At 32.3% G+C, this 14,426-nt stretch overlaps 1 protein-coding gene across 1 annotated transcript; it reads left to right on the top strand.

The window, feature by feature from the left end:
- The first annotated feature begins 161 nt into the window (after positions 1-161).
- Positions 162-1,107, top strand: LOC121129284 (m-AAA protease-interacting protein 1, mitochondrial). Its single transcript, XM_040724989.2, has 2 exons — positions 162-319; positions 387-1,107. Exons 1-2 carry the CDS (start codon positions 255-257, stop codon positions 985-987), a joined length of 666 nt encoding a protein of 221 aa, XP_040580923.1. The 5' UTR covers positions 162-254; the 3' UTR covers positions 988-1,107.
- The last annotated feature ends 13,319 nt before the right edge of the window (positions 1,108-14,426 follow it).

Raw genomic sequence — 14,426 nt, 5'->3', positions numbered from 1 at the left:
TCATTTACTTTATTAGTATGATAAATGTGAAATCCATTTGCACTCTAGTAAAAAAAGCGCACGCCAAAAGAAGATATCGTTTATAATCATTTTAGTGTTCCCTGCCTAGAGATAGTATTAGAACTTATTGATGCTACGCAAAGGAAGCTAGAATGACGTCACTATTCATAATATTATGTTTTCAGGCTAGTTTAGAATTATTATTATTTTTATAATATTAAAGACAATTCACAGTGACGGGGCAATGCAACACCATGATACTAAAATCTTTGATGATAAGTCGTCTGGTTATCCAAAAAACCTTTATTAGAAGCTTAGCGTGAGTTAAATATTCATTCATTTCAGTAGTGTCTTATGCAACATGTTTTATTTTTGTTTCTTTATAGGAAATCAACTTTGGAAGGGTTCGACTCATGTCCATTCCCGAGAATCTTTGCTCCCAATCCACTTCATTGGTTAAGAAACGTCTTTCAAGCACGATTCCTCATCCAGCCGTTTTTCGATCCCAGATACTCCAACTCAGAGTTTATAAAAGGGGCGGAAATGGCAATTTCCACTGTGTCTGGTTTCCTTGCAGACAATGATTTCAAATCATTAGAGAGTGGACTAGTAACTTTGGATACGTTACAAGGACTCAAAAAGGACTTACCTCGTCTCTCTGAGCCTCAAAAGTCCATGCTTCGTGTGAGTGAAGTTGGATATTCATTCGTTTATCGAATAGGTATTATTATGCCCGGAACGGAGGGTACTGAAAGGCATGTGGAAACAACCATTGTGTCATTTTATCATCCCAGTCTGGGTGTTTTGCCTTCTGGGGCGAGTTTTAGTGATTTTAGAGACACAATTGACTCTGAGGGGGGTCTTCTCGTGGCCAATTATAGATTTACGAGAAACTTTTCCAAGGGATTAGACTTGGAAAAATCAAATTGGATTATCAATGGTGTCAATCATTTCCATCTTAGTTCTCTTATGCAGCCTTCTTATTGAAATAAGTAAAAAAAAAAAGGAACAAGATTTATGAGCTTTAATAAAAGTGACTCATGTTTTGTGGTTTCATTGTTCAAAGTGTTCATTCAGTTATTAAAGAAAATATATATCCTAATTTAATTGATGTGTCCTACAAATTTCTCTCTTAATTCATGTCTACCAGAAAAACTATTTGATAACAAATACCAGATGGGTATATTAGATCAAAGTTCAATTTTTTGGTTCCACATGATAGATAAATTACTAAATTATCAAAATGCATTCTCACGGTTGATACATTAATAAGGAAATATAATAAATATTAAGGCCACATTCATTTCAAAGAATCTTATGTGTAAGAGTTTGATTGGAGAAATAATATTTTAAACATGGAACCTAAATTTTTCTTTTTTTAATACTGAGGGTCATTTTTTATATTTTATTCTTACCAAAATAGTTACGAAATTAAATAATTAATTGAATTTAAACAATCGTTTAATGAATGCTTCAAGAAACATAAGTAGCAAGATATAGGCTATATCCAGTGATGAATGTTATATGTCCTACCGGTATTTTTTTTTAAATTAACGTGTTGACAGCTTAGCCGTAGTAAAGTTTTATTAGATTAGCTGTGGGCAGCTCTGATAGAGTTGTAATGGAAGTATACAAAAATCCCACTACGTATAAAGCAAAAACATAGTCAAGAATTACTCAAATGTATATCTTTAATTCAAATCTATGTACAACGAGGACACATATAAATCCCCAAAAAATCTTCAGTCTTTTTTCATAAACACACGCAAATGTTCAATCCGACGTCTTGTCTATCAATGGTACATAGGTAAGAACTTGATATTATCATTAGTTAACTATTAACTCATTACTTACTTTGTCTTTATCAAGGATGAAAAGCCTGTGAAATATTCAAATAATATTAAAACGACTCAGCGTGGATCATTGGTGTTTTTTTTAGTAATGGTAATGTTCTGAACAAAGGGACGGAGAGAGTTGATTCTTTGGATCAACAAAATACTGTTTATCTTTTGGATCCTAAGTCCTCGACATGTTTTTATAAAATAATTTTCGTTGACATCATTAATAATGCATGGTTCAATTGTAGGGATGGGGAACGGTTCCAAAAATTGAAACCAGTTCTAGATCGATTTTTTCTTTATGAAGACCGGAAAAAGATGGTTTTTTCCCCCAAAATTTCCCTTTTTTTAATTAGAACCATAATTTTATTGGTTCTGGTTCCTTTCAGTTCCATATCTCTATGTTAAAGCAGGTACCCACTTTTATATTTTTTTAATTATCGCTTTATCTCCTTGTTTTTATCGGTCAGTAGATCTACATGCATGAATCATCATATTGTGAGAATATGTCCCCCGCTATAATGAAACAACGTAGTTTATTATTACAATATATTAAGTAATAATAATTAATAAGTGATATACTTTCTGAGTATGGCTGGTGATCTTTTTATTACCCAATGTCTTGCTGTTAGTAGTCAAATTCAAATTGGGTCGATCTATGTCATTGTCTCTAGTAGATGATGAGTTTGTCTTTGGCAACAGTACTTTCAAGTAATAGTTCGAGAGTGTATTTGCTCCAATTTCTCTTTTTGCTTGTTTTTTAACTTTAAATCAATTTTTTATGTAGATACTCAAGTTTTAATTATATTTTTTTATAAAATTGTTTTACACTAAGTTATAGCGATACTGGTGAAGGAGAGAGGGATGCTAAGGAAGTGTACGATGATGAAGTGGAAATTAAAATATCATCAAAGGAGAAACAACGATCTATTGTATAGCATTTTTTTTTTACAAAAAATGCATCAAAAGAATTGGGCAAGAAGGCATACAGAGTCCGGTGCCAATTTTCTAAAAAAATCTTGAACAAAGGTGGCTCCACCTCATCCATTAACAAAAATGTCATTAACCTGCATCCTGTTGAATTTAATGCCCATCTTAAACAGTAAAAAAAAAAAAAACGTGCAGAAATACTTCAGTCGTAAAAGGAAGTATCCTGGTACAAAGAAGACCTCATTATACGAATTTCTCATCGAAATGATTTGTGCTGATATGCAGCCTCTCTCAATTCTTGAAAATTAGGGATTCAAAAGATTTGTTGCTGCTTTGGATGACAACTACAATTTGCCATGTCCCAAAACTTTTACCAATGTGTCATTGCAAAATTTATATGATGAAGACCAGAATAACGTGTTGTCAGCAATACGTGAGGCTGGGTGGGTTTCACTAACGAGTGACATGTGGAAGAGCAGCACTCACAGCAACTTCATGGAATAGATGGAATCCTATGAGCAGCTGCCTCTCGAGTACAAATGTCTGAGATGTTCATAGCTTATATCAGCTCACACTGCCGTGAACATTAATGAAAAATTATATTTTTATTGCAAGGAATTGGAGACAGAGTACCAACTGACATTTTATCAAATAGAAGAGTTAATAGAGTCTATTTTTGTTTGAAACTTGCGACGAATTATATATAATAATATCTTTTACTACAGTGGCCTATGAATTTGTAATTTTTTGCTAAATTAGTTATTAATTACGATGTTATTGCTTTTAGGCTTTTATCGAGCGTGCTTCAGACGATTTGAAACTGGGAAACAAACTGGTTGCTATTTCAACAGATAATGCAAATAGTGTTGTAAAGGGACCCAAATTTAAGAAAGTGATGTCAATAGGGTGCTTTTCAAATTCATTGAATTTGATCGTACAAGATGCTTTCCTCCAAGTTCCCTGCTTTATCAACATTGAAAAACAAAGTCTCTGACATCGTCATTCCCACCAGAAAGTCATCTACCACAAAGAAATCATTCGACAAAGCACTCAAGGAGGTAAATGTGAAACCGAAACGTCTTATCATTTGCATAAAAAACAGGTGGAATTCCTGCTACTAGATGATCGACTGCTTCATTCAGCTGAAAAGTGCCGTTTCCTACTTCCTTCTACATTGAGGCAGCGACAATACTAAACCCTCTAAGAAAGATATGGAGCAAATTAGTTAGATTCGTCAGGGATACAAATCAGAGCTGCAGAGTAGGAGGTTTTCTTATCTCAATCTTTCAACTTTACGAATTCCACCTTAAGTTTTTTTACAATTCTTCAAAAAATTTGATTAAAAAAAAAAAAATTGAGAGGAGGTACGAGAAAGGGGAGATGTTCTAATTATCATTGCTTTGGGAGTCGTTCTGGAATATGTGTATAAAATTCTACTCCTCCATTAAAAAAACTCAACCTCAAATCCAACCCAGCAGCACCAGTATATTTGTTATAATATTATAGAATTACAACTCTATTTATTTAGTTATATTTTCAAACTTAAGATTTGCCCTGCCATAATTCAATCATTTTTAACCCATTTTTGGACCAAGTGGCTGAAGTATTGTCGTTCTATTATGTTAACACTATTTGGTTGAAAAGAAGAAACAGAAAAAATTCACTATACTTAGGAATTATGCTCTTTTTAGGAAAATTCTAATTTTTGTTTAATAATTTATACCGGGCTATTTCAGGTTTCGGATCTTTTTTAAGAACCGGGGAAAAACGGGTTTCGGGAAAAAACCACGTGAAAAATCGATTTCTAAGGAAAGTTGCTGGAAATTGTTCATTATAAGAACCAATTTTCTGGGTTCGGTAAAACCCGTCATCCATCCCTACCATTAGCCAAATTTATGTAACTAAAAATGTAAGAAATTAAATAAATAATAATTTATTAACTGATTTAACTATCTTCATATTAAATCTCCAACGTTTAATAATTCAATGTTCCACTTCATTATCATAATATCCTTGAAGTGACTATCCGTCAAATGGAACCTTTTCTTTTATGTTAACGATAAGAGTGTTTTAATATTTCAAAAATTCGCTATCGTGATTGATGCTTTCAGATCTTTCGCCTCCGAAATCGGAGCCAAGAACATTGTTGATACTTTTTACAGGAACATTTGTAATCGTTTTATTGTCAGCTTTCGTAACATCTTTCAAATTAATGTGATAAAGACGACCCCAAAAGTAACCATCTAAAGGACCGACCAACACTGCAGTCATAGATCCCTGTCAAGTGTCAGTAGTTGCGTCCAATGAAGGAAATATATCCTTCCCTTAAATTCCTTCTTTATTTTGGATAACACTTCTTTTCTTTTGGCTCCATTGACTTGGTGATGAAGAAGTGTACATTTCCATAAACCTAGCAAAATTTGGATTATTCACGATATGGAATGGAATATTGCAGGAGATAAGGATCTTGATCACTAATAAAATTTGAATTTTCGGAATTGGAATTATTTATGTAACTTGTATACAGTACCAAATTTCTTTCGTTAATTTGACTTTTACTGTGTTGTTCTACTTTGAATATCTTCCTGACTATAGTTCAATAATTGCAAAGACTGCATCCTAAGAACTACTAATCCTCTTCGTAACTCCATACATTTTTGCTACCGTTATCAGCATTCCAGGATTGAATATCAATAGTCAATACTTTATCTCAAACTTCATCACGATACAACTCTACACGTTTCTAAAACTTATTAAAATAATAATAAATAGTAGTTAAAAGATATTTTATTTTATATGGTGAATAATTATAAATTATGACATGTTTTCTCCTTAAGAATGAAAAATAATAATGACAGATTCTATTAGTCGTTTGTAGTATTATATGGATTGTCAATTTCAAAAAGCCGCTCCCCCTTTTTAGGGCGTATAATATGCATTAGGGGGTATCACGGGAGCCCAAAATTGATCTATTACGCATTCTGACCCAGCAAAAGTTCCAATAGTAAATATAAATACGTTTTACTGAAAAAAAATCCCCGAGAAAAAAAATGCACCACCCCCTTTTTGTCCGGAAAGGTTACTATATGAAGTAAAAAAAAATTATGAAATAAACTTTTTTTTTCAAGGTATAAATAAGCTTTATGTGCTTTAAAAAAATGATACTGTACGATATGTAATTTTTTGTTAAAGTTAAATCCCTTACTTCTGCAGCGAGATAAACGTTGCGGACCCCCGGATTTACTGCGAAAATAGACGAAAAAGATAAATGAAAAGGAAAAAATTATGCCAATATCTTATTTTTTTATTTTAAATAAGTTAGTATATAATAATGTGAATAAATGCTAAATATTTGTAAAGTAAATTTACTGTGTACATTCGGAACAAGAAAATAATTTTTTTTTTTTCAATTATTACTTATTTGTATTTTGAAAAATAGATTTATTAACAACATGTTTCTTTTATACAACAACTTCAAATCGAATCATTGTTCAGGAGTACATAATTATAAATGCGATGCAATTGATTTTTCACAAAGTAGTATTCAAACAGAAACAACAATGGCTACAAAAAGTTTAACCCTGCATTTCCTTTTTGGTCAGCCCAGTGATATAAATCCACTAATTCTTCCATCTATAAAAGATGTCTATAAATCCTTTTTAATAGTAAAGCAAGACTTTAAAAGAATCGTCCTGGCCAATGTTTTTAAAGAGAGGTTTATTTAACAACTGCTGATTTAGTTTTGTCAATATGGAAGCAATTCGGTATTCCTGCAATGTACAAATACCTTGTTGCTGTTAAAATTCAAAAAATAGACAAAAGAGTTGACAGGATTTCTAAAAATGGGTTGAACTCTGATAATCCTTTGGTGAAAAAGTTCGTAGATGAATGTGAGGAAATGTTTAATAACACTTCATGGCAATGCTATGATAATCAAATTCCAAGAGATAAATGTCAAAGAAAGATCCCCATTCAAGAGTGGCAGGAATATTTTGATTTAATAAAAATAGGGTGGGGATGTTAGGACCTATTGATTCTGTTACTGTGAATTTGGATACTACCAGCAGGAGGAATGTCACATTGAGCGTGAAAATAAACGACTGATGGACCAAAATTCTTATAATCAGCCCTTAACAAATCTTTCAGATGTGGAAGATTTCCCTATGCCTAAAAATGCTGATGAAAATTTGGACTTTGACGAATAATCTGTGAGACAATTAAAAAAATCTGACCATAATAAGGGGAGTTACCTTAATCTACCAATAATGGCGGACAGATTGCGGTTGTCAGATACAGCAGTAGCTGCTATATGTAGTTCTCTTTTAGAAGATATGGAATTAATTGCACCTCCAAATATACTAGATTGGCAAAAAGTTAAAAGGGAAAGACAGAAGTACAGGAAAATTCATGCAAAATCTTCTAAATAATTTTCAATGAAAATCAAATGCATTGGTTTTGATGGCAAGATAGACATTACCAAAATGGTTAAAAGTGTTGAACATCAAGGGATAAGCAATGGCAGCTTCCTACCAAAAAATATATTATGCACAGAAAAAAAGGAGCATATAGTCATTATTAAAGGTACTCCAACATGAAATTGTTTTAATTTTTATTCGTATAAAATATAAAGGGGTGGGGAAATTGGCATTGACATTGAAGGAGGTATTCCAACAAATTGATCGTGGTCAGCAAGGACCAAGTATTTATTGGGGCTCAATTGGTAAATCAATAAACAAAGATTTACAAAAAATTCGTCAATTTCAGGCCTGTTGTGGGAAAAGTACAAAAATGAATAAAGATATTTTGGCAGATTTAAGTAATGACTAACGCTTCATTTACGAAATTGTTTTCGCAATTCAGTCTGGAAAAATTCTTTTTGGTTCCCACTTACCTCTTAAATCACCAGAAACCTTGCACGAGGCTAGATGGCTTACCAAAGCTAATCGCATTTTGCGATATTATATATCGAATAAAAAGCCTAGCAAAAACTTCTTAAAATTGGTAGCATCTATCTTAAACTATTACGCTCCAATGTGGTTTGCAATTAGATGTCAACCGAAGTGCTATGATGGTTCGAAGCATTTTCAGCTTGCATTTTCACTATCAAAAGGCATTGATTAAGATCTGGCCCCTGTTGTACAAAAAATATTATCCCAAAATTATTTCTTTTCTCATCATGAAAATATACTGTTAGCAGCATTGGTAGATGAAGATTCAGAAGTTCGTAAATTTGCATTGAAAAAAGTCTTGAATGCAAAAATTTCATATGACCCCCCATAGGCAATTCATAATTCTTAATAAAATCAACTATGAATTAAATCATTTCATGAATATGATTGATTGGTCTAAGATAGTAATTTCAGTTCCTCCAATCTTACAATATTGGTCAGATAAAGAACTTATTAAAGCAAAGAATGAGCCATTGAAATTAGAGAAATATCCTTGTCATTCCCAATCTGTAGAAAAGGGCAGTCAAAATAGTTTCAGAGACTTCCTGTAAGGTTTACGGATACAACCAAAGACACGCAAACATTTTTTCAACGTTAAAATCAGGAGATAAACTAAGAAAATTTAAAACTAAGTGTCAGTACACAGTTTGATATATTTACATATAATATGTTTAAAAATAGCATTCAGCAAAGATTAATTACACATTTTTCTATACTAACTTATATATAATAAAAAAATAAGATATTGGCTGAATTTTCTCCTTTTCATTTATCTTTTCGTCTATTTTCGCACTAAATCCGGGGGCACGCAACGCTTATCTCGCTGTAGAAGTAAGGGATTTAACTTTAGCAAAAAATTAAATATCGGGCAATATCATTTTTTTAAGCATATAAAGCTTTTTTATAAATGAGAGAAAAAAAGTTTATTTCATAGTTATTATTTTTTACTCCATACAGAAATATTCTGCACAAAGGGGGAAGGGGTGATTTTTTTTTATTAAAATGGATTTATATTTACCATTCTCAACTTTTGAGGGGTCAGAATGCGTGATTCCTCCATTTTTTCCTCCGTGATACCCCCTATTGCACACCATTTCAACCTACGACCAAACACGCCCAGCCTTTAATATATCCATAGCCGTACGTCAGTATTGCACTTTGTCCGCTTCAGCGGACCAAAAAAATTAAAAAAAACCTTACCCGACTGTCTACCAATCCCATATGTAATATAGATGAATTATGTCATAATTAATTATTAAAATCTATTATATATATATGACTTATGAACAACTCTTAATAGTACTGAGTCATTGTAATATTTGTAGCACATCAAGAACCCAAAAGGAAACTAGAATATTTTTTCTCAAAATTGAACATGGAATACATTTTGCAACAAATTATAGTTCATTTTAATGAACAAATATTTTTGCTTAATCTTTTGAAGGCCCCGCAAATTGAACATAAAGTAGATAAAATTCACTGCCACATTTATAAAATTAGGAAATTAGTCAACTATATGTCTAAGACAATATTGTGTCCAAATTAAGTCAAATAGATAAAACGGAGATTTTAAACTATAGTTAACACTCTCGGGTATCTCAATTTATCCCAGAAATTTGAATTCAAATTTGATAGCAATTGACCGTAATATCTCTTTGAAATATTTCCTGTCATTTTATTCATATAAATGATTGAACCTTTGAATATATAATTCGTGTATTTTTCATAAAATTAATAGTTTTTTAACGAAACCCCAATATGTAGGCGATATTGAAAAAATACATAGCAGCCAAGATTAATAGAAATACTTTTAACATTGGTTGCAGCCAGTAACGTTAAACATAATATCTAACTTTAATATCTACTCAATGTGAAGTACTTTATATCCATGTGAAAAATGTTGTGTGTGTCTTTGTTTTTTATTTCTGCCTGTAAAGTTCTTTTGAAATAATCAAGAGCGTGAGAATGCATTTAATTAAATACAAGATAAATTAAATTATTACTGCTTAAAAGGTACATAATAATAGTTATGTACTTTTTAGAGTGAACTGTTGCAGTAAATATGGGTTTAAAAAGTTATTTATCACGGAAAGCAGAAAACCGCAATTTAAAAGGTAGTTGATGATTTCTTGTATCTGTCAGAGGGAAATTCAGAAGGACAACTTTAATGATCACAAAGTTAAGCTCCACAAGAATGACCCCTTAATATAAATCTACTCTTTTATTTACTTGATTATGTGTACCTTATCTTACTTTTATCTTATTTTACATATGCAATTTCAGTGTATGAATCTCCACGAGGATGTTGCCAGTCCTCGTGTCTATTGTGTCTTTATATAGAATATATTACCCCTTTTGTTAAATCTCAGTCCAGCCTCATTCTTTCTTCCCGACGTTCTTATCTTCCTGGCCCCTGGCATGACCACGAGTTTAGTAAAGAACATCAAACCCAGCTGCAAGTATCAAGTGAAAATTGATCATAAGAAGCAGAAAACATTGAACTTTGCTGTTAAGAAAACTTCCTCTGTTACATCCTCATCCCCAGTCACTGCCTTCTCCTGTTCAGATGATTGGGCACATTTTCTTTCCCGGACAGCACTCTGTAGCCAACAACAACAATATTCTCTCTGCAGAGGACTCTGAGACAACCGACAATGGCCAAGGAGGCAAGACTGATGAGACAGAGTTTGTGACGGCGCCCAAGAGTACTCCGACGTCTTAATGAACCAGTTAGGTGATCCAATACTTACTGGGCGGGAGCCACAGCGGAAGGTCATCCAGACCAGAACCAGAGTGGAGACTGAGCGGGAAACTGTGCCTAAAGGTGAGAGAGATCATCCTCTACAGCCCAAGTTACAAACATACAGTCCTCAGATAGATGACAAGTACTCCAGAAACTTTCAATATGACTGGTTCCGTAAGTTCAAACTACTAGAATTTGACACAGTTGAAAAGTCATCCAAGTGTTTCGCCTGTTTCAAATTTTCCATTTCAAACCATGGGAAATTTGGGTTCAAAACCTGGAAAAACAGTTCCTCCTTGAAAGTTCATTCAAACAACAAAAAATGCAAACTGTCGATAGAAACGTTGATCAATTTCCTCGCATCAAAAAGAAAGTATACCTCGGTTCTCGGCCAGGTTCAGTCTCAGCATGTTGAGGAAGTCGTGAAGTGGAGAGCTTCTTTGAGGCATTTTTTCCAATCTACAAGTCGGTGAAGATAACAAGTGTAGATGAGGAGCATGCAAAGATGATGACCCTGAATAGCCAGTCTATCACCCGCTGGAGTCTCTGCTACAATGCCGTACACGCTGTATGTCTAGAGATGCTCAGAATGATGAACACCCTCATAATAATGAGAAAATATAAAAATACATTGTCGAGTTCTACCGCAACATCTCAGCTCAACAGCATCTTTAAGTCACGAATTTGGTTTCATTATTGAACTGTTGAAGAAACTCCTAAGACGCACATCTAGTTTGTCAGATGAACTTCAAGGCAGACCTAACAAAGCCCTGAAAACAAGTCAACCTAGTGATTGGGACTCTTAAAGATCTTACAAATGAGAAACGCTTTCTGGAAACTTGCTGAGTTGAAGTCGTCTGAGCTGAAATCAGTAGCGATCAGGAAGACTCAATTGATTTTGGACTACAAGGAGGCGAAGATTCAAGGATAGTAAAGTGGAAATGAGCAACAGAATCCTACTTCCGTGAAATACATTTCAATGTTGCAGTCAATAAGATTGTATAGGAGCTTCAGAACAGATTTGCCACCTATTATACTTACATCACAATGGATCTCATTGCAATCGTCAATAACAGTAAGGTGGAGACCTGTGTCACGAAACTTCTTCTTCTATGTCATGATTAAGAACACATGCATTTTTTCTTCATTTATTTCAATTATTTATTTAGATTTATGAACTTAATCTGCTATCCTTTCTGTCCATGTAACCGTTATATAGTCCATTATAATCTCGTTCATTAACTTCATCCGTTATTCTTTTCTATATACTTAATGAGGTTTAAATTGTTTGGCTTCATTTTATATTTCAAAACTTTTGCTTTCATTCTCGCCCCCTGCATTTTATACTCCTTCCTTTCTGAATGGATTGGCATTGACTTTACGTCTAGAGTTTTTCCTTTTGATTTTATTTTTACCAATGTTTGCCTGAAGAAAATTATGGTCAGACAGTCCATTGGACAATATTCTTGCAAGATCTAATCTATGCTGTAGCATTTGTCCTGATTAAATGTCCCACATTCACCACTGAAAATCAACCGTTGACCCTTGTCAAGCGGACCGAAAAATCTTCCCGACATACGGCACTGAATATATCCTCCACCCTCTCTCTTTCTCGAAGTCAGACATTACCAGAGGGGAAAATAATTTTATCTACCGGTATGCTAAAAAAAATCCCAAAAATAACACGGTACCGCTGATAATTGAAGAATGTTTTGGAGAAGAGCAGCTTAGCTGTCATTACGTATACTGGATCAGCTGTGAACAGCTCTGAGAGTGGGGGAAAGAAAATAAATACAAATCCTACTCTGTCTCCATTGTAAAGCCATTGTCAAGAATTACTTCGGAGTCGATCCTAAACATTAATCTTAGTCCAACTAGGACTTTTTATTATAACCATAATTATAAACTTCCAATCAATGTTGTATAGTTAAGAATAGTTAAATATTAATTGATTATCTAACTCAGTTTTTATCAAGGTTAAATGACTTACCACATGTTCAAATTTGAAGAAAAGGATCCCGTCCTACATCATTTGAGTCCTAAAATGATAAAACTCTCAATAAAGCAATGAGAAGAGTAGACGATATGGATCCTTGATAGTATAATATTAAACCCCCATGTTATCTAAATATTGAAATCATATTATTTTCTTCATTAAAAATTATTATATAATTGGATATTACCGAGGTTTGATGAAAAATTAAATAAAAATGATATCAAATTTAAAAATAAAAACTAATGTTAATTTTATGGCCTGTGTTCCTTAATGTTAGATATAATTTATACACATTTCTATAAAATATAACGCGTATATAATAGGTAGTTTAATTTTTTAAGTGTATCTATTCTGAAATGCATACACTTTTAATATTACATACTTTTCTTATGAAGAATTGTAAAATGTTTTAGATATAATATTATACATATAACAAGAAAAAATATATATAACAACTATATTTAATTTTTTAACATTAAAAAACATTAATTTTCATTTTATAATTGTTTACAAGTTTAATTCTTTTTATTTTCTTTTGTTGACAAAGAAGGAGAAAAGTATAGATTTTTGGCAAGGCTTTAAGATCTTTGTGACGTGACCTTTGTGTTTTTAAGATCCAAGCCTTTAGAAAATTTGAATTTTAACAGTATAAGAAAAACTGTATTGACGATAATAATTTGAAACTTTATTATAGGTAGGGAGAATGAGGATACTTGTTACGGAGGAGACATGTTACACTGCCAATAAATTTAAGATATAAAGTTGTCCAACAACCCTGTTCTTATGCAGTTGAATGTCTTCCTTTGTTTATTAAATCAACATAAAACCCACTTACAGTTATGGATAATTTTGACACAAGAAGTAAATATTATAGGTAAGTGTTTCTTGAAATATATTTCTATTATAAAAGAAGATATTTTAATTTTAATTTATTAAATGTCATAGTCTAGCATGTAATGTTTAATTAACATGTTTGTAATATATTTTTAGTTTCAATATTCAGTTCACATCATCTATTATAATTCCAACACTATGGAGGAGACTTGTTACACGCCATTTTTGTTATATATACTCATACTTCATATATATATTTATATATATTAATTATGTTTTGTTTTCTTTTTAATTTCATGTTATACTTTCATTCTCAATCACAGTTAATATTAAAACAAAAAAATTAATTTTATTATTAACTTTATTTTTGTAAATGTTTTATTTGTTTATCTTATACATATATGTAATTATAAGTATTTACTTTATGCTGACAAACTGTAATAAAGAGTAAAATAAATACCTGAATATAACAAATGGCAGTTTTAACATGTTTCCTCCTGTTGTAACATGTCTAATCCTAACCCTGTATCATACCTCCTCCTGGTGGATCAAGTACTCTACTCTGGTTCGTTTCGAAAACACCAATAAATGACTATTAATTATTGGACTACTTCAAAAATACTTTGGAATTATTTGTCTTAGGTAACTACCTATGTCATGTTGCCGGGACGTTGAATTATTTTTTAAATTGGGAAACTTGTGACAGTTTAAAAAAAATTGATTTTTTGTAACATGTATCCTCACTCTCCCTTATTTTATTGAATCCAGTCCTGATGCTTCTAATTTTATGTCAAATATGAACAAGATGCATGTTTCCAGCAATGTCTCATTCCATATTGATAGCCATCAAAATTTTATACAATTTATGAAACTTTATACTCGCAAAGCCATTCCTTCTCGCTACCCCATCATAAAGTAATTGGGAGTCCATAAAATAAAGTAGTGTCGTCAAAGATTACGAATAAACTTGTAGGAAATGATAATTTTTTTTTTCTTGGACGAAACTATGATGAATGGACTACAGCATTGATTGGTTACTTATATTTAATAAACTTGAAATATGTTAGGTAGGCTCAAAATAGAACAACTGAAGTCTTTACAATATTTTGGCTCAGATTTCTATGGCAAGAGACTAA

The sequence above is a fragment of the Lepeophtheirus salmonis genome, chromosome 14 (genome assembly GCF_016086655.4).
Source record: "Lepeophtheirus salmonis chromosome 14, UVic_Lsal_1.4, whole genome shotgun sequence".
NCBI lineage: Eukaryota > Metazoa > Arthropoda > Copepoda > Siphonostomatoida > Caligidae > Lepeophtheirus > Lepeophtheirus salmonis.
Note: the sequence above shows the minus strand (reverse complement) of the source record. Positions and strands in the feature narration are given on the sequence as shown.